This window comes from Amphiprion ocellaris, chromosome 2 (genome assembly GCF_022539595.1).
Source record: "Amphiprion ocellaris isolate individual 3 ecotype Okinawa chromosome 2, ASM2253959v1, whole genome shotgun sequence".
In the NCBI taxonomy this organism is placed as follows: domain Eukaryota; kingdom Metazoa; phylum Chordata; class Actinopteri; family Pomacentridae; genus Amphiprion; species Amphiprion ocellaris.
In genome coordinates this window covers 9,423,555-9,444,151 of record NC_072767.1, presented here as the reverse complement: position 1 = coordinate 9,444,151, position 20,597 = coordinate 9,423,555, and the positions used below count along the sequence as shown (strand labels likewise).

At 39.0% G+C, this 20,597-nt stretch overlaps 1 protein-coding gene across 2 annotated transcripts in view; it reads left to right on the top strand.

Moving 5' to 3' along the window:
* LOC111569640 (uncharacterized) overlaps positions 1-19,455 on the top strand; it is a 41,383-nt gene extending 21,928 nt beyond the window's left edge. For both annotated transcript variants that reach the window (XM_035948877.2, XM_035948876.2), the window contains exons 3-15: positions 320-445; positions 1,076-1,231; positions 3,133-3,271; positions 5,652-5,821; positions 6,391-6,525; positions 6,667-6,852; positions 8,129-8,859; positions 10,000-10,142; positions 10,721-10,942; positions 11,603-11,842; positions 13,236-13,369; positions 13,621-13,944; positions 14,059-19,455. In XM_035948877.2, the coding sequence (XP_035804770.2) occupies positions 320-445; positions 1,076-1,231; positions 3,133-3,271; positions 5,652-5,821; positions 6,391-6,525; positions 6,667-6,852; positions 8,129-8,859; positions 10,000-10,142; positions 10,721-10,942; positions 11,603-11,842; positions 13,236-13,369; positions 13,621-13,944; positions 14,059-17,361 (6,009 nt within the window). In that variant the 3' untranslated portion in view covers positions 17,362-19,455. The remainder of the gene's footprint in view (positions 1-319; positions 446-1,075; positions 1,232-3,132; positions 3,272-5,651; positions 5,822-6,390; positions 6,526-6,666; positions 6,853-8,128; positions 8,860-9,999; positions 10,143-10,720; positions 10,943-11,602; positions 11,843-13,235; positions 13,370-13,620; positions 13,945-14,058) is intronic.
* The last annotated feature ends 1,142 nt before the right edge of the window (positions 19,456-20,597 follow it).

Below are 20,597 nucleotides of genomic sequence, written 5' to 3'. Positions count from 1 at the left end.
CATGAAAATTCTCATTTAGTATTAGTTTAATTCAGTACTTTCAATGACTGTTAGGAAGCTACAAGTTCTTTTTTCTGAGATCTTTGGTGTATCTACAGAGAATATGCTTTTTTCAGCCACATATTTCATTCATCTATCTCAGATATGTCCCAGAAGCACATTTTTGCACTTCAAGTCTATTTTCATGTATTTTATGTTGATAAATATAGTACAGTAATGATCTAAAGGGCATTACTCTGATGAGTGCCTCCTGTATAGACAGCATAACTAACCGGCCAACCAACAATACTGCTCATAATAATCTCCTGTCCGGTTTTAGGTGGTCAATGCTGAGGCAAGTGAAAAGAGGGAGAAGACACTGAGAAGGAAGAAGAGAGAGTGGATCCTTCCTCCTTGCAAGCTGGAGGAGAACACTGACTACTCCCATTTATCATTCATTGCAAAGGTTATTTGACTTTTACTCATTAAAATATCATGTCATGCAAAACCATGGCCTCCTGATGTATTAAAAAAAGTATCTATGCTTTAAAATCTGAAAAAAAAAAAAAAAAGTTTCTGTCCCATTTGTGGCTGATATCCCACTAACCCTACAATGAACAAAGACATGCTTATACTTGAATAGAGTCTGTTTCAGTTATTAAAGTCCTCAACTTTGCCTCTTCAGAGAATTTGGCCCTAAGCTACTGAATGATAGATGCTCCCAACAATTTGCTTTTTGATGGTGTGGAAAGAGTCAAACAAAACTTCTTTTGGACTGGATACTGTTTTGTCTTAGCATAGCTTCGCAAAAAGCTTGGGTTTAATTCTTGTAATATGTGCCATTACAAATGTGAATTCCAAATAAAGGACATTTCCTTTTGGTGAAGTGTTCTGTTAAAAAGCAAAATGTCTGGGTTCCAAATGCCTGCAATGCTAATAGTCTGCATGCAACATGTGGTCTCATACTTGTAATCAGTTTATTTTGTATTTGTCATCAATATATGGCTTCTTCTTAAAGCAATACTTAAAAAGGTTTTTTTTTAAAGTGTTTTCTGAAATGTGCTCTCTATGTTTTTTTTTTTTTTTTTTTTTTTAGATTCGCTCTGATAAATCAAAAAATGCAAAGGTGGAATATTACCTCTCTGGACCAGGAGCTGACAAACCACCCTACAACCTGTTTGTGGTGGATCATGAAACTGGGTTTGTACGCGTCACTGGTAAACTGGACCGGGAAAACCATCCATACTACAATGTAAGTCTTTCTTTAAAAGGGACATGCTTTTACTGATATTCTCTGTTCATGACAAAAGTTCCCAACATTGAGGTGAATGTATTTTTAAATGCTGGCTGTTAAACAAAAGTCCAGATTTCTCTTTTTTGAGCATAAAATTCCTGTATCTTGCTAGAGCCACTTATGCTAACTATGACTCTAAAAGTTGTTCGCTGACGAAAGCAAGCCAAATCTTCTGTTGTTGACTGCAAGAATGAATACCTGCACTCCAAGCATCTGATGAAATGAAGACCTAGTGAATTACTTTTATTTTTGATTGCAATGTCCCCACAATAGGAAAATTCTTTAGAGCATGTCTACATTGTCATGCTTAGGGACAATTATAAATTATAAAATTTGGATTTTTAACCAACAGACAATGACTGGATGGGTTAGTGTGGTTTCATGTCACCTTTAGTGCTTCAGTACAACTTATACTCAAGCGGCTTATTATCTGCTATTATCTACTTTGCTTCTATTTGCTTCACTCCCTCTCTCTCTGCTCACATTCTATACACTTTTCTTCAATACAGCAGCTACAAAAGACAGTTTTGGCCTCTATAGTTAATATCCCTGTTCACAACAGGAGTGATTTTTTATGTAACTCACTCAAGGCTTTGCGTAGTGAAGGGTGTGGTAACTTTGAGTTGCGGGTGTCATGATAGAATAGTCCATGACTTAGAGATGTTTGCATGGCCCGTCTCAGCTCCACTTACCCTCCACATCTTTATTTATTTTAGGGTTAGTGGTAGTTAGGAGGAATCAGACACTGCCAAGATGATGATGGCCAAAGCCACGACAACTTTGAACTTTGAAATTGCTTTCCAGAGTGATGTCACAGGGGTTTCATCCATCTTTTTTTTATTTAGTCAATAATCTCAAAAACCTAATTGCAAAGATTTGTGACTCTCCCTTGCACAGTTGAGACAACAAAACAAACAAACAAGTTGTTGTCTTGTACACTGCTGATTACTCAGTTTCAAGCCTTTGTTGTGTGTGCGTGTGTGTGTGTGTGTGTGTGCATTGTGTTATTATTGTTTAATAAATGATAATGATATTTAATCAAGCACAATTGACCAGATACATTTTATGGCCTAATTGATGAAATGCAGCCTTATGCTGGTGTGACTGCACAGGGAAGTCAAACCTGACTAGAAGGATGTGAAAACAGCCACGCACAAAAGATTGCATTTGACAAAATTAGACACACACACACACAACCACACGCACGCATGCACGCACACACACACACACACATTTAGGATTGGCACTTAAGATTGATTCTGAGAGCGTGCTGTGCTCTTAATGGAGCAGCAATCAATCGACACTAACAGCTTTTCCTGTAAGTTGTTTTTTCTGAAAGTGGAGTCACTGCAGTTGTATGAGGATGTGAAAAGCAGTGGCAATAGCATCCTCTATAGACCTGTTGGCTCTGTAGGCAAACTGGTGTGGGATGAAGGTGAGCAGGAGGCTAGCTTTGATGTGCTGTAGGACCAGCATTTCATAACAACTAGTGTGAGACTACCAGACAGTAGTCATTCAGCCTGCTGATTACAGACTGTTTTTTTAGTGTTCAGATCTTGTTCTCTAAGTTTGTTCTGTTGGCCTGTTTCCATCGTCAGATTGTGAGCAACAACAATGATATATAATCTTGGTAATCTCACTGTCTGTCTGAGAATGTAATAGAAACCCCTCACAGATAGAAAGGTCTCATTCTGAGTTAATGAAAACAAATATACTTATTTTTAGGTGATTATACACTCATATTTTTAGCAATTACTATTCCATTTCTGACAATATGTCTCCCCAAATTTGACACATCTGACCTTTGAAAGACTAATTAACTTTCTGACCTTGTCCTGTCACTTATGTAATACATGCAGCTAACAGGTGTCGCTAGATACGCTAATGGAACCCCAGCAGAGGATGACATCCCACTGACTGTCATAGTCCTGGACCAGAATGACAACCCTCCTTACTTTGAACTGCATACAGGGAACATCTCAGAGTCAAGCAAAGAAGGTAACACAGGACTTTAAACACATATATTCTCCATCAGTCTCCTTCTGTGAGTGATGTGACACAATATGTTCTGCCACCTTTATTTCACATTACAGATTTATGTCTTCATGGACTTCATCCTGCTTTCCTCTCTCTGGTTTTAAGTGGCAAGGAATTAGTATGAATAATATGTCACATTTTGTGAGTTTAGCAGCAAACCTCAAGCATTTCAACTATTGGTCAAAAGACAAAGATTAATGTCCCACACTGAAATATTACAACTGTTAGTGAACACAGAAGCTGACACTAAGTAGGGTAGATAGATTCAAAGTAAAGGCTAGTTTATTGTAGCAGAGAATGATGGTGAGAAGCCTTAAGAGAGCTGATAACTAAAGAGAAAGGACTGAGGTGGAGCTGAAAGCTGGGTCAAGCATAGGAGAGAGTTAACCTAGCCAGGCCAAGTGGTATCCAGACAGCAGGCAGCAGAGCTGAGATAGGGGCACTATACTACAGAGAGGAGCAGGGTTCCAGGGAGCAAGGCTGATTAAGAGTGGGGTTCACGGGGTCTGAATTGTGCAGGGTTTCAGGGCAGGAATCAGGGCTTACCAGAGTCAGAGCAGGCTGTACTACAAGGAAGGTAGATGACATGGATGTGTCGGGGGATCTCAAGGACTGAAAGCATGTTCAAAAACTGGTAAATAATTTGCCTCAAAGCATAGTTATACTGACAAGTAGCAGAGACTACAATATGCAGTACAATCATAGTGGCAGTGGCAGCACTGGGTGTGTGTAGAGGTTAAGGAACTGGCTCTGCTCTGATTCCAGTACACCTGTCTCACACACAGGGCTTATCTCATTTCTCTATTGTGAGCTTTCTCATTCCTTCTGTCCTCCTGCCTGCCACCTGAAAATCAATCTTAGTGCTGCATCAGTAGAGGAAATCTTTTCTGCACAGAGATGGTGTAAGAGGTGTGTGACACACAACTGAATTACACAAACCATTCTCCAATTGTTTGTGTAAAGCAGGCCTGACAAATGTGTGTATACAATCTATGGTATATCACTTACTAAAACGGTTTGTTGTGATTAATCGTCTGTTGAAAGCTCGGAGAGTCAGAAGTTGTATTGGTTTAGTTTTATTGTCAGCGTGGTGGCTGGTGAAGACTTTCTCTTAAGCTGTCTGAAGACCAACAGTGATCTGGATGGAGATCTCATGTGGAAGAGAACTATTAGGAATGAGGAGTTTGATGAGTGCTTCTGGGTGCGATGAGAGAGTGATTCAGCTTCTCTGGAGGCTTGCTTGCTTCAGGCATCAACAGTGTCTTTTTTTTTTTTTAACTGGGTGGAGCTACAGGTAGCGCGATGACGTCTTCTTCTGGTGTGAGTGTCGGTGTTTGCCGGATGGGGGATTGTTGTGGTTTATAACATGATGTAAGCTCCAGGAGTTTGACAGAAGTTGAAAAAATTTAACTTTGTTTTCAGTGAGGTAGCAGGTAAAGTCTTTCTCTTTGCTTTCTGAAGACCCACGATGGTCCGGTCATAGATTTCGTATGGAATGATGTCAGAGCATCTGTCAGGCGTGGAGGAGCAGGCTGATTGTTTCCTGGTACGGTGAATTCTGTGGACACTTGCCTGCTTCGGGCATCAATGCTGGAATGAGTGGAAGCTGAGGAGGAAGTAAATATGTTTTGATCTTCCCTAAGAGTCTCCCTGGTTGTAGCTGGGATTGGATGAGGACTGTCTGATGTGGCTGGAGAATGAGGAGAGGAGTTGTCTCTTTGGGACGGGTGGCACGGTTAATGGCGTTTCTGGAGCAATGCCGATCCCTTCATCTCTGGTGACTCGTTGTGGATTAAGCTGATTAGCGTGGAGGAGATCCGGAGCTGGGCTGAATGTTCCCCTCATGTGATCTGATGGATTAGCAGTTCGTGGTGAACCAGAATTTTCTAAAACTTTCAGACTGGCAGCGTGGCTGAGCGATGCCGTGTGTTGCTCTGTGTACAAGAAGCGAGTATGAACAAGTGGGAGGGGCAGAGTGGTATGTATAGACGTACAACAGGAAGGGGAGTGATTCAGGTGTGGACCTGCTCCTGAACCTGAGCTCAAGATTTTATCTCCATTTAGATTTAGGCAAAAATGAGTATAGGAGTCATTAAAACTGGAATTGATATAGTTGTATTTTTAATTGACTTATGAACCAAAAACTGATATCAATCTTCAGATCAACTTTCAAGATCTAATTATAATTATTTACAAGTTGTTTTCATAATTACAACTATTGTCCATCTTACAAAATTTTAACACAGTCTGCATAAACTGTATGTATGTAGGTACTACGTACTGTTTTATGTATTTGATGAATTTTGCTGAGATGATGTTGGTCTGTTGTGATCCACTACAGAAACCTTTATAATGCAGATTGAGGGCAAAGATAATGACAAACCTGGATCACCTAATGCAGAGATTGCCTATCGCATCCTTAGCCAGGAGCCAGAGGGCACAGGGAACATGTTCCGTCTAGATGAAAAGACAGGCAAGCTGTATGTCAAAGAGCCCACATTGGACAGAGAGGTAAAGCTGTCACGCACTGCATCCATAATAAGACACAATGCTACCTGTATGCTTTAGCTTTCTTGTACAAGATAATTTTATAAGTTTCATGACTGTATACCTGTCTGACAATGGGAAGTAATGGCAGATCTTATTTTGAATTTACCCAGTCATTGAGTTTGATGTGGATTAAACATTATTCACTATTTTCACTCTTTGCCCATTAGAAAAACTCACAGGATCCACCCTGTAAAAGAGTGGAATCAACCCATTCCCTCAATTAATGGTTTCCTCCTTCAGGTTACAATAACATAATTACATTTCTATACAGTTTGATTTCTGTTGTTATGTTAGAACTTAAACTAACTCTTTATGCTCTCCAAAATCTAATAAGTAAGAATTGATAAAAGTTTTACTGCCGTGCTGTTTGCCCTGAGCTACTCTCTGACCCTGGAACGACAAGACTGTTTAATTTCACTTATATCTAATCCCATTAACTTTTGCCACAACCTGCACCCTATAATAATATTCTGTTTACAGTAGAATGAGTGTGTAATTCATGCTTTTGATTTGCTGTTTTTCTCTGACAGACTCATGACTTCTACAAACTGGTTGTAGAGGGAACTGATATGGGAGGGGCAGCAGGGGGACTAAAAGGTACAGGAACTGTGGAGATCAAGATTCTGGACATCAATGACAACCTCCCTACTTTGGAAAAATCTGAGGTAAAACATGCCCCATTTGTACAGTACACACGCGCACACACGCACACAAACACACACACACACACACATACACTAGGAAGCAAAACTGACAGTATTACTGCAACTGTATGGTACATGCTTAAAATCTTGTTCTGTTTGCAGTATGCTGGCTCTGTGGATGAAAATGTTGCTGATGTAGTGGTGATGAGAATCAAAGCTGTGGACAAAGACCTTGAACACACAGACAATTGGCTAACTAAATTCACCATCGCCAAAGGAAATGAGGACAATCTCTTTTCCATCGAGACAGACAAAGAAACCAATGAGGGCATCCTGAAGTTGATCAAGGTATTGAGATATGTGTGATGTGACTTCAAACATTTGAAGGTCCCATATTGTGCCCCCTTGTAGCAAAAATATTGACAGTCTTACATAGTCCCCAGAGTGTGTCTTTCAATTTTTCAGCTCAAAACACTGCAAGGATGGTTCATTTTATCACAACTGTACAATCCCTGGTTTTAGCCCTGTTGTAGTGTCTGTTTCACTGTCCATAGCTTTAATTACAACTAAGATGCTTCTGCTCCTCTCTATAGTTGATAGCATAGACAAAGCCCAGTGACAGATGGAGCAAAGAAGCACAGCTAACCTTGCTGCAGCTGATATAAACATAAAGGAGTGTATAAAATGTAGGTGGTCGGTTGTGTATATCTTTTTCCGTGAGTGATCATTTTACATGTAAATAATGCCATAATCCCTACCATGATCTTTAACTTAGGCAGTGTGTATTATGAGTTTGTAGGATAATGCTGTGGTTATTTATAAAAGCAGTAGTTTAGCAGTGCAGAGCAGCTGTATGGAATTAGTTATGAAGTGACTGCTGGTTAACATGTCTAATGGGCTGCGTTTCAGTCACTGTTTCATATCCATTTCAATGTCTGACAACTGAAATAGAAAAATATGTAATTGAAAACAGCTTTGCTGGGGATTGGGCTGTATTAACAATACTTAATATGCGACCACCAAGAGCAAGACAGAAGCAAACATTAAAGATTTTTCAATGAATGTAATAAAATTGCTGTCACAACTAAAAGTAATCCACCGGATTTTCAATTCCCCTGATACTGTGAGTGCATAAAGACTCTTGTGTTCATTCTTGCAACCAAGAGTAGAATGCATGATGAGCTTTTCTCATGGCTGAGACATTTTAGTTAGCAGAATAATCTCTTAAAAGTGAATAAACCTGGTGAACTGCAAGACCGCTGCTGTTTCTGAAAGACTCATCTTGGAAGCAGCGGGCATTGAGGAAGCAGGATTATACATAGTTGGAGCTGGACTGCTATTGATAAGTCTTTCTGGCTTGTAAAGCTGGGAGGCTTGAGGGATGCTTTGAGGTGTGGCAGAAGTAAGCATCTTCATATTTTCACGGCTTTTATTTTAGACCGCCTAATTTATAAAACATAGAAAACACAATAAAATTGGATTTTTACTATATGGAACCTTTAATTTGTTTTTAATTGCAATATTGTAAACAGTATTGGGTTGGTATCTTATGTGTGTTTCCTGTTTCTTATTTCTTGCTGTCTTCTCTCACAATCTCATTCATTTTTTGTTTCGGACCAAACAGGCTGTGGATTTTGAAGAAGTCCAAAATCTTGAGCTTGGCCTGCTCATTGAAAATATAGCTCCTCTTGTGAATGGTGGTGCTGTGCTGATGGATGTGGATGTCCAGGTTGGAGAGGGTGGTCCTCTGGCTACCGGAGCTGGTGCAGGGGCAGACCTAGGACTAGATATGGGACTGGATGCAGATTTGGGACTGGATGCAGGTTTGGGACTGGATGCAGATTTGGGTCTAGATGCAAATTTGGGTCTGGATGCAGATGTTGGCCTAGATGCAGGTCTAGATGCAGATGTGGATATACATGCTGACCTGGAAGGAGGGGCAGATGTAGGTTTGGATGCTAAACTTAAACCTGATTTAGGACCAGGCCCTGGAGTTGGACTTAAACCTGGTATTAAGCCTGGTGTTGGACCTGGTGTTGGACCTGGTGTTGCACCTGGTGTTGCACCTGGTGTTGGACCTGGTGTTGCACCTGGCGTTGGACCTGGAATCGGGGTTGGACTTAAGCCAGGTATCAAACCAAAGCCAAAAAAAAAAAAAAAGCCGAAACCAAGTGTACCATCAAAAAGCTATCCCATAAAGATAGCAGTGAAAAATGTGCCAGAAGGTCCAGCATTTGTACCTGACACAAAGGATGTTCCTGTGTCTGAGGACCCAAATGAAGCACCAGACGATGGAATAATTGCTGTGTTTGCTGCTGTGGATCCAGATACAGGAAAACCGGCTGAAGATGTCAGGTTAGTGAAGTTGCAGTAGTCACAGCCAAGCCAGCAACGCTGTATGACTTGTACTTGGGACTAATGTTTGACATGTTTGTAATGTTTACCATGAAAAGCATTTTGACTTGGCGTGTTACTATGCTAGCATATATTAACTACCACTGAAAAAAAGGTGCAGCTTAGAATGAAGGGAACATCTTTAGTTTTGCAGGTTTTTGATTATAAACCAAAATGCCACAAAACAGAAATTTTGACCCGGTGCATATAGCTTTAAAGACATTTCTTTCAAAATCAGAACAATCAACTTTGCACTGTAGGAAAATTAAAGTAATCACCAAAGACACAGAGGCATGAAACTTGAATCAAATTATATTCCAATCCATGCAATTAGTGGAGCAGTCATTAGCGTTGTCGCCTCACAGCTAGAAGGTCATGGGTTTTGAAAATTGGCCTGGGGTCTTTCTGTTTGAAGTTTACATGTTATCCCTGTGCCTGTATGGGTTGTCCTCCCACAATCCAAAGGCACGTTGAGGTTAATTGGTAATTCTAAATTGTCCGTAGGTGTGAATGTGAGAGTGCTTGGTTGCTTGTCTCTCTATGCAGCCCAGTGATAGACTGGTGACCTGTCCATGGTGTCCCCTGCCTTTAGCTGGGATAGCCTTCACGGCCCTACAGAGGATGAAACAGTGTTTAGATAATGGATGGATAGATTCAGTGGATTCCAAAAATTTTGTTCCTAGTCAGAATAACTTGGCATCATTCAAGAATTTTGGGATATACATTTAGTTGTTTTCTTGCAAAGACTTAGATAAGAACATTCACACCACTATCCTGCCTGCCATCAATGTGTAGGTGAAGCCAGGAGGTCATTAACTAACCATAAAGAGTGGAAGGAGGGGCCAGCAGCTGCAATCTGTTACTGAGCTTGAGAGGCATTTGTGAATGTTGGACAGTGCTTGCTAATGTCTTACTGAATTTATGCCCAGAAAAGTGAGATAAATGTCAGTGATATCAATCTTGTCACGTCACTGTCAAAGTAATTGTGCATTTTTACCAAAATGTTGAATTATAAATTTAATTGCTAAAATACTGATCATTTTTAATTTTGTTATTGTTAATTGTTGCTTTTGCTTCATACATATATGTTGTGTGTTTCAGTTATGCTAAAGCCTATGATCCAGACAACTGGTTTACTATAGATGAAGAAACTGCTGAGATTAAACTGAACAAGGTACCAGACAGAGAGTCACCATTCTTGGTGAATGGCACCTACATTGCCAAGATTCTGGCTATGACCAAAGGTAACACTCTTTTCAGCAACAATGCTTACTTTCTGCTTTATTGACAAATTTCTGTTTGAAGAGCATCTGCCTCCGCACTGAATTACTTTACTTCAGCACTTTATGCATGTTTTATTACCTATAGGTTTATGAATTGGATGAGCAGTTCATACATGTAGTTCACAGAGGTGATTTATGAAATGAAGTACACAGATCATGACAGAACTTGTCAAACTGCTTTGCTACTCAAAGTGAGGTAACCACAGAATGCATAGAAGCCCTAGAGCAAAATAATTTATATGCAGTGCCAGGTGTACCAGATTTCCATGCAAACTATGAAACGAAAACACATTGACAGGGTTTCAAAAACAAAATTTAAAATAAGAAATATTCAGATGTTTTTAATAGCAGTGTTGTCTGAAAACAACAACATTTTGACAAATGTGCAAGACATAGTGTATATTCTACATGTAAGTTCTTCAGCAAGAAACGGGTACACCCCAGGTGTTCACTTTTGCAGTGCCGTGTATTTTCATTGTGCTATGTTTGTGCTTACAGTCTGTGTGCTGGTTGACTAACTAAGCTGTTGTCACCATCAGACATGCCATCAAAGACAGCCACAGGAACAATAGCTATTCAGGTCAAAGACTCGAACGACCACTGTCCTACCCTGACAACCACCCACAGTGACCTATGCTCTGATGAAAAAACTGTTATTGTAACTGGCTTTGATGAAGATGATAGTCCCAACGGTGCTCCATTCACATTCAGAATCATACCTGAGGGTACGCGTGGCAGCTGGGTTGTAGAAGTGCTCAATGGTAAGAAAATTAAAGTCCCTTAAATTTCAGTGATAACTTACAGATTTAAGACATGTATTTGCAAAACTCAAGGAACAAGAGAAGAAACTTTGCCAAACACTGACAAGTGCCACCAAATTGTGACTTTGTTTTGAAGAAGATTTTTAAATTGCAATTGGCAAACCTAAACCTAAAGTGATTTTAAAACCTGACCTATAAATTCCAAATAAATACTGTAAAGTCTAATTGTGACCACAAGTGCCTGCAACCTTGCAACCTGGTCAGTGTTCATTGTTTTCCTAGTTATCATTATTATCACTGTAACAACCAGTTTAACAGAGTCAAAATACAATTCACTATACATGGGTGTCTGCCTCACCCCTTCATCTTTTCTCTTTCTGCTCTGCTCTCATTATAACTGGTTGAGGCAGATGACCACCCACTCTGAGTCTGTATCTGTCAGAAGTTTCTTGATGATGTATTGAGATGCCATATGTTTTAGCTATAAAAAGCTAAATTTAAAATTGAAGTGAATTGAATTCATGGTAGTATACAATAGTGAAAGTAGTTGTAGTATTACTGAACACCAAATTAAAACGGCTAAAAATTACAGCTAATATGCCTAGTAACAATAGTAATACAGTGTGTGCTTGACAGCTGTCTGTGTTTTGTTGCTTCCAGAAACTAGTGCTGCTCTTCATTCTAGTGAGGCGCTGTGGCCTGGCCTATATAAGCTACAAGTGGTGGTAGAGGATGCTCAAGGTGTCTCCTGTCCAACCAGTGAGATTTTTTCAGTGGATGTTTGCACCTGTGTGGAAAGAGATGACTGCAAATTAAAGGCTGCGAGACAAAGAAGTACATCTGCTGAGCTTGGTGCACCAGTCATTGGTCTGCTGTTAATGGCAATGTGCTTACTGCTGTGTGAGTGGAGCTTTAATAAATATCCAGTATTAATGGGGATAACATACAATCCTTTGTATTGTAATAGTAGTGTTTAGATGTAATACTAGTTTATGGGAAGCCATTAAGTGAAGTTAATGAACATTAAACCATTGTGTATTGCATTGCTGCATTTGGTTACTGGCATCATATTTTATATTTATGAAGAGCCTGATGAAGATATGTCTGTCTTGTTTTTGCTTTTGTGTCTTGCAGCAACCCTATCTCCACAAAATCATGTTCCTATATGACTAAACTGCATTCTCATTTATTTTGTGAAAAAAACATTTGTTTTATTCTGAAACAAATATATTTTTACACCTGTGCCCTAGTAAGAAAGCCTTCCAGTTTGAAAGAGCCACAAAAATACACACAAGAATGTAAGAGGGCGGGATGAAAACAAATAGGGCAGTGACCTCATAGTTTTGAAAAATATAATGCTTTGGCTGACACTTAAACAACAATAGCAATATATTAGAAGCTTAATTAAATTTAGGTACTACAACTACATTGTTTATGAAAATGTCATGGTTTGGGTTAAAGTACAACCCTTTCACTACATATCTGTAGGTTCACCTCTATTTTCTGGGTTACCAGTTGACGAGTCCTGCCCTGTCTAATCTATGATTGATTGGCTTAAAAGGAATAACAGTGAAACAATCAAACAAATGGCAAAAACATGTCAAAATGTACTAATTAAATGAAATTAAATTCAAAAAACTTTGTCATCTGGCATCACTTTAAAGCACACAGAGCAGTTGGATCAATAAATGGTTCAGAGGCTAATTTTAATGTGTTATTAAAAATTGTGCCCAGGTATTTTTATTCATCCTCTTTCTATATCATCATCCTATGGATTGTCCTGATAACTGTTTTAGCCAGCTCCTTCTGCTTGCTGGAAAAGGTCATCACCATCTCTTTGGTTTTTCCATGTTTAGCCTCATGCAAGATTTATCCCACCACTCCACAGACTCATGGAGTGCTGATCTCTAGTAGATGAATTTTGGGACAGTCTGAGGATAGGAGTTTGAGTTCATTTGCAGTGTGAACAGTGTATGTACAGTAGGATGAAGAATTGAGGCAGTCCTATATTCATGCATGTAGTTGACATTGGCTTGCAGCATGTCTGTTTTGTTGTGCAAAGAGTGCAGGTTGGCCACACTGACCAAGGGGAGCATTCAAATAACAAGCAGCAATCCGGAAGAAAAACAAAACAAAACAGAAAACCCCATAAACATACATAATCTGACTGAGAATCCATTTTAATCATGATGTAAGTAAGAAAAGTAGTTGTATAGGAAGGTAATTTTTAGGAGAAAGGGCTGCTTGCAGTTAAAATCTTTACAGTCATTGAATATTTTTCTTCTTTGTGCAGTCATACCCCTTCTCCTGCTATTCTGTCAGTGTGGAGGAGCAGACACCATATTTCCTGACCAATTTAGTGATCTACCATTTGACACCAAAGAACACCTGATATCCTATCACACTGAAGGCAAAGGCGAGGATAAGGTGAGTTTCCATTTTATGGGAAAAAAAGACATCTAACCTTTACTAATTTAGTTCAATTTACCAAATATAATTTTAGTATTATTGAAAGTGAAAGTGTGGAAAAGTGATGTTAAAAAAAAAAGGTCCTGACTGAGTAACTTTCAAGCCTTGTGTGAACACTGCTTTTTTGTTACCACACTCATATTTCAAGCCAAAATCATACATAATATGAATTCATAGAGAATATTTTTATTCCTTCTTATATTTTTTAGGAAGTTCCACTCCAGAGTGTCCCTATTATGCTGGGTACCCAGAAGAAAATAGAGACAGCACCAACACTCAACTTTAACACTATGCCTTCAGCAATCACAGACACTCATCATACAGCAATCTACAATGAAACTGTGAACAAGTTTCAGGAAACATCCCGAAATTTAATGGAGGTTGATGACGCCTACATGTTTTCAAGGGAGTCATTCAACTATGGCAACGACAGTGCAACATTCAACAAGCAAACATTTGGTTTCCCACATACAACACCTCTGTATGAGGATATGGCCCTTCCAGATTCTTTTCTCAATGACTACTACTCACAGGTACTATGTTGGCTTTGCATGCAGCTGTTTTTTTGTCACCAGATCTTCTACATACACCCCTGTGATGAGATGTTATTCACAACGGTGTTTGTACTGTTTCTTTGGTCCAAACAGAAAGCTGTGTTTGCTGTACCAGTGAAAGATGGTCTGCTGGAATATGAATTTGAGGGCCAGGGCTCCCCTACTGGCTCACTGGGCTGCTGCAGTCTTCTAGACTCTAACAATGACCTGCTGTTCCTCACTGACCTTGGGCCAAAGTTCAAGACTCTGGCTGAGATCTGTTCCCCTCCTACACCAACACCCAAACTGACATGCACATCAACAGGTGCTGTCAAAACCACAGTTGACATAGTAGAGCCAGTTTTTAAGTCCAAACTTGAACACATTGTTGACACAGAGCTAACTGACATAAAGACTGAGAAAGTAATGTCATCTACTAACATCTTAAAATCATCTGTCAATACTGTAAGCACTGGCCCACCACCGATGACAGTTTCTCATTCCAAGATTACTAATACCAGCCATTCCTCAAACATTACTCATTCTGGTAAACTGCCCTATCCACCTCAGACAGTTGTACTACAGCAACAGCCAATTTACTATACCACCAGCCCTGTACTGCAACCCATGAACTACGTAGTTCAACCACATCTACAGAACACAGTTCTGTTGGCAGATGGGTCCCGTGGAGCAAATTTTCCTGGCCTGTATGTAGTCAGTGGTCCCCAAAATCCTTCTGGATTTGTAATAGGTGGACCCCAAGGCTCTCCTTCTGGACTAATCATCCAGCACACCGAGAGCTCCAGAAGCCCCGAAAGTCCCCAAAGCCCTGCAGGCACAACCAGTCCAATCAGTCCCACCCTGTTGCAACCCGGAAGCCCAGATGTGTCACCGGGCTCAGTCCCAGCAGAGGGCTGGAAAATAATTGGGCCAAATTCGGATGGCAATTATATGTTAGTCAAAAATAAGAGTAGTCCTGATGAAACAGAGGGGTTGGACCTAGGATCATCTCAGGGCATTTTGCCTGGAGGTGCTATCCTGGTGAAAGAGGCTGCTCCCCCTCAGGGGGTGTTAGGTTTGGCAGCCCAGGGGAGTCTGCCAAGTCATGCTGCTGCTATAAAGAGGGGTGATGTTATGATAAATAGATATTTGGGGCAAACATGGTTTGAGCAGCCAGGGCAGATGGGGTTAGGACCAGTCACTGTTTTGAGAGCTGATAAAGGGCAGCCAAAAATGGGGATGGGACACATAGGAGCATTCAAGCTAGAACAAAGACATACTGGAATTTGTCCAGCTGGGATAAGCACACTTGGAATTGAGCAGGTCAGCATTAATCAGTTCCAAGGAAGTCACACATCAGAGCAAATCACTAGTACCACTACTATTCCCAAATTACATAGACCAGATTTCCCAAACAAAGGCACCATTTCAGATGATAAGGATCCTAATAAAGTAATCAAAATAGCATTTGATGATACTGAGGGTGTACAAGAATATCTAATACAAACATCAACCAAGTCTCCCATTATAAATCTTACAGAAGATATTGTAAAATCATTATCAGGGTCAGAAGTAGGTCAGATATCAGAACAGCCATGTGACACAGTGGTGGTGAAACCAGGAGATACAAAAGACAAAACTGGGCCCAATCAATTGAATAAAATCACTGAGATTCAAACAACCAGATTTATTGATGTGGTAAATTGGACAGCAGGACACATTTATCCAGAAGAGAATCCAGAAGAGGCAAATGCTCCACAATCAAAAAAAGAGGAAAATCAAGTCTCCCCTGAAACTATTTCTGGGGAAGATATGTCTATGGTCACTCAAATTTCTTCTATAGAAGTTTTCCTACCTGTGTCAGAAGCCACAGCTTTAGTTAATATGGATAAAGAGAAGGAAGAAAAATCAACATTTCCTCAGGCAGAAGAATCCAGTTGGACATCAGACTGTATCGACAATGTCGATGATCAGACATGTAATGACACAGCACAAAATGTAAACAGACAGGAAACAGCTACTTTGGAAGAAGAAGGAAGACTTGCTCAGCTGACCATAGCTGAAGGTCTAGAGGACAGATATTCCAAAATTGGGTCAAAACCTCAGTCAAATAAAGTCACAGGCAATGGTGAAAAGGAGCAGGACAAAAATACCCATCCAGGAGAGAAATTTCTTTCAGACTTACAAACAAATCAGGTTATTGCCACTTATTATTGTATCCAGGCAGAAGACAATATGGTGGAAATGTCTACCATCACCAGTGAGGTGAGAGAACAAGAGCAACTGCTTGAATCTAAAGAACTCACTATTGTGGCTGATGAAATGTTAGTGACCTCTCCAAATGAAATTTCGACAGACATTGTGAATGAGTCAAAAGAGAGGGACATACCTGACCAGAAGGCAATGCCAGAACAGGTAGATCTTGGTGATGAGAGCACTACTATGACTAACCAAGAGAAAAAGCTCAATTTGATATCGGAGTCACCAGGAATTGTCCCTCAAGTGCCAGCAGAGGACTCTAATGTACAAACCATTTCAACATTAGAGCATCTACACACAGCAATAGACAATAACCCCGGCTACAAAGAAACTGTTGTTGATGTACAAAATATAAAATCAACATCAGCAGATCAGAACCCAGCCAGTACAGATTTAGGCAGTATTGGTATTAGAAGGGAAGAGGAGAGTATTTTAGAGGAAAGAATGTCACAGCAGTGGTTTAGTGCCTCCAATCACCAAGATGAAGGCATTGAAAGACCTGATGCATTGGACATAAGTTTTCAGATGGCATATTCGTTCATCTCAGGTGACAACATTACTGAGGAGAAAATAGATGACAATATTGTAGAGGAAATGGTGTCAACTGTACAGCAAAATATAAGCTCAGCTGACCAACAAGAAGAGATTGAAAAACAAGATGCATCAGGAACAAGTTCCTCAATGCAAATGATTGAAAATGTCAGTGCATATATTGGAGAGAAATGGGAGCAAATTGGGAGAGAAGCTGTTGTAACTATCCCACATCTTAGCATCTCAAATGATGAAGAAATTGAAAAAGATGCGGAAAGTGTGGTTTCTCACTCTTTGTCAGAAGACAGTGTAGTTGAGGAAGTGTCACTTGTACAGCATATAACTACTATCGCAGATGAACAACATAAAGACTATGGGGAAAAAACGCATTCCACATTTTCTCAAATACCGGATAACATTATCTCAGATGAAAGTGTAAATGATAAAGATGAAGAGGTGTCCCTCAGACAGCAAACGGTTTATGTTGCAAATGACCAAGAAGCAAATGACATGCATCAGGTTCACAATGTAAACATCCCAAATGACCAACATGAAGACAGTGCAAAAGAAGACCTGTCAAGCATCAGCATAGAGGAAATAGGCACTGAGTCTGGTCAGTTTATATAGTAGGTTGGTTAAAATGTTAAACAACACCAAATATTCAGTGCTGGAAAAAAAGATGCAAGAGCATTGTCAAAAGCATTGGATTACATGTAGATTGAGGCAAGTAGTGGTCAAGTGAGTCCTTTATAGCCCCAGAAATCAATCTGTTATACTTCTCTGAACAATTCTAGAAAGGTTAGACTTCAACAATAGTCCTTAACATTCAAAAAAAAAAAAAGTCCATCTGGAAAGTGTGAGCTACAGTAATGACTTTCAGAATGAAGCTGCATTGACAACTTTAGAGTTTTTTCTCACCCCTTAGAGGGTTTAATGTAGAGGTTCTCTGCACAAATTGAATTTGGTAAATGTGCTTTCAATACGTAAGGCTTCTGTTCAGACCTTTATCCAGTTCAGTGATAAAAAACACAAGTCTTTGAAATAAGACATACTTATATTTGTCAGCTAGTACTGACAGAGAGACACAGTACTAACAGCCCAACTGTGGATCCTACACATAGTGTGAGAACAGATATCTTGCAGGTTCACTGTATAATACAGACACATGCACAAAGTAAAGCAAGTCACATGTATGTGAAAGGTGGTGTAGTGTAGGGTAGAATGGCAGTGTTTAACCCACTAAAAATGTCTGCCAAATCTAAGCCTGAATGTAAGAAATATCTTTTTTAATCCTGAGAGATAACACTGCATCTGCCTGCAATGACAGAAATCAATGGTAGGGATGGCTTGCCATTTCTGCAAACCAGTTTTCTGCAGGAAACGCTGAATTAAACATACAGAACAATTAAAACAGCACACCACACTCATCACCCTTAAAGCAAACAGCCCTAGCAGGTCTGCTGTTAAGTTATTCCACAGAATACCTAACTGGCAAGAGTGTAAAAAGATCAAACAACAGAAACCAACACAGGATGGTTATTGAGCTGTTACCATTGCTAACACTGGTCACCATAAGCTTCTGAACCAAGTGTAGCTATAAAAGGAAAATCCCACACCCTTTCAGTTAAATAGTGGTATTGCTAATGAAAAAGGAATAAATGTGATATTTCTGCTTTCAAAATGTACATGATCTTGCTTATATTAGAATTAGACATTTTTGACCACATAAATTTGAGGTAAATTCTTAGATATAATTAAAGAGTTGTGGATGGAAAATTATGTTAAATAGTAATGTTACATGTCACATAACCAGAAAACATTTAAAATTCTATTCAAGCTACTCGTTGGCACTACTCATTGTAATAAAATACTTTTATTTAGGATTCTGGTGGTGGGTAAGACCCTTTTTTTGTCTTCTTGCAATGCACATTGACATTTAATATATCCAAATGTATCTTTCATTTTAAAATACAATATTTTAATCCGAGGTATTTCTTTTTTCTGTTAAATGAAATGTAAAGAAGCATATTTGGAGTTTTTCTTGTCATTGCTAAACAGAACATGTCCAACTGGTTGAAAGATAAGCCTGGAAAAATATGTTGGAATTTGTGAACATGCTTTTCTACATCTAGGTGTAGTGTGTTAAAGCAAAAGTATGGGAATTTGATCTTCTGGTCAGAAGATACAATTTCCATTGTTCAAAAATGATCACTGCTGTTTGTAAAACATAGTGGGAATGGGAATGTTAAGTTCTGCCATTATTTCATTTAAGAAGTCAGTCAGTTTGATGTGCAATATACTGTGTTTTGTGTAAAGTAAGTGTGCTCTGGGGTTTACATGTCAGGGTAAAGCTGATATTAGAATGGAGTGGTGACAGTGATATCAAACTCAGCTTTAAGCTTAAGGGTTATCATTTATTCATGTACTAATCATCAGTTTATAATACTTTGCTTTATGTAAAAGGTCAAAGAGGGACTGTACAAGAGCCTCAAAAGAAGTTATTTTTCAGTTCAGCTTATGGTCTTTATCTTATATGAAAAGTATGTTTAATATTGTGTTGCATGGTTTTAAGAAAATATAGGGTGAACAATTGAATGATGTTAAACAAACAAGTAGAATTTCTGTCTTCCATTTAACTATAAAAACTGTGTTTGTACTCTGTACTCTGACACACCTTGAAGAAAATACTTGCTTATTTTACAATATAATCCATCAACAACCTATAGTGGTTTGTGTGTTTTTGTCGAACAGTTGGTGTCAAGGTCTCTACAACTGTCACGATGCTGGTTTCTTTGAATTCACAGTTGCTGCTGTACAAGATTCATTGTAAAGAAATTACCAGCAAGCAACTGCTGAAAGAAACCCTTGGATTCACTTGGACACACATGTTAAGGCAAGGAAACAGTAAAGGATAAAATGGATAAATTAATAAACAGTAGTGTTTGTGGAAAACTGGCTATACAGCTCTACAGAGTTAAACTTCAGAACTTTCACCTTTCAGTTTCTTTGTTGACAATGGACTGATTTTTGTTCCTATTTGACCAGTAAGTCAGTTGGATTTACTTTCAGCTTCTCTAAAAAAATTAATTAAATTGCTCATTATAATTTGATTTAAAATACTCAAGGAACCATTTATTTTGAAAATTACTAAAGAATGATTTGAAGTGGCAGCACAAAGAACTATGCTGAGAATGGTTCCTGAAAGAATCTATTTTTGCTTGCAGAAACATTTCTTTAAAAAATGTGAGTTCTTTGTGCAACTGAAAGAAAAGAACCACTTTTGGTTCCAGTTAGCACTTTTGCCCTTCTTAGTGTAGACACAAAATGATAACTCACTAAATGCAGACCTAAAACAGTGCTTCTATTTGACCAAACTAAAAACTGGACTTTGGGGGCAAAAAATAGATGAGAGAATGACAGAATAAGTGGTCAGAGCAGCAAACAGAAATGGACTGTGAGAAAACACCTGTAAATGTTAGAACAGAAGCATTCTTTGAATTTGTTGCAGCTATATGTTTTATGTACTCAAATTTGTTGGTTAGAATCTTTGATATAACTTAAATCTATAAATATAAAACACTGATTGATTGCTGTGTATACATTTATTTCGGCGTTAAAAGCAACATTAAGAAATACAGTCCCAAAGGAGAAATGAGTTCAGTGTAGTAAAGGGCTTCCTCCTTTAAAAACGCTTTTTAGAGTCCAACAAATCTGATGATTCTGTATCATCTGTACTGAGCAGAAGGCAGAATGTAAAAACTTTGAATGTCTCAATGTTTCAAGCCACTTAAGTCATAGACATAACTTTGTAATTCCAAGGTAATGATACCTCTATCCGTACAACCTGTCAACATCTTTCTTGC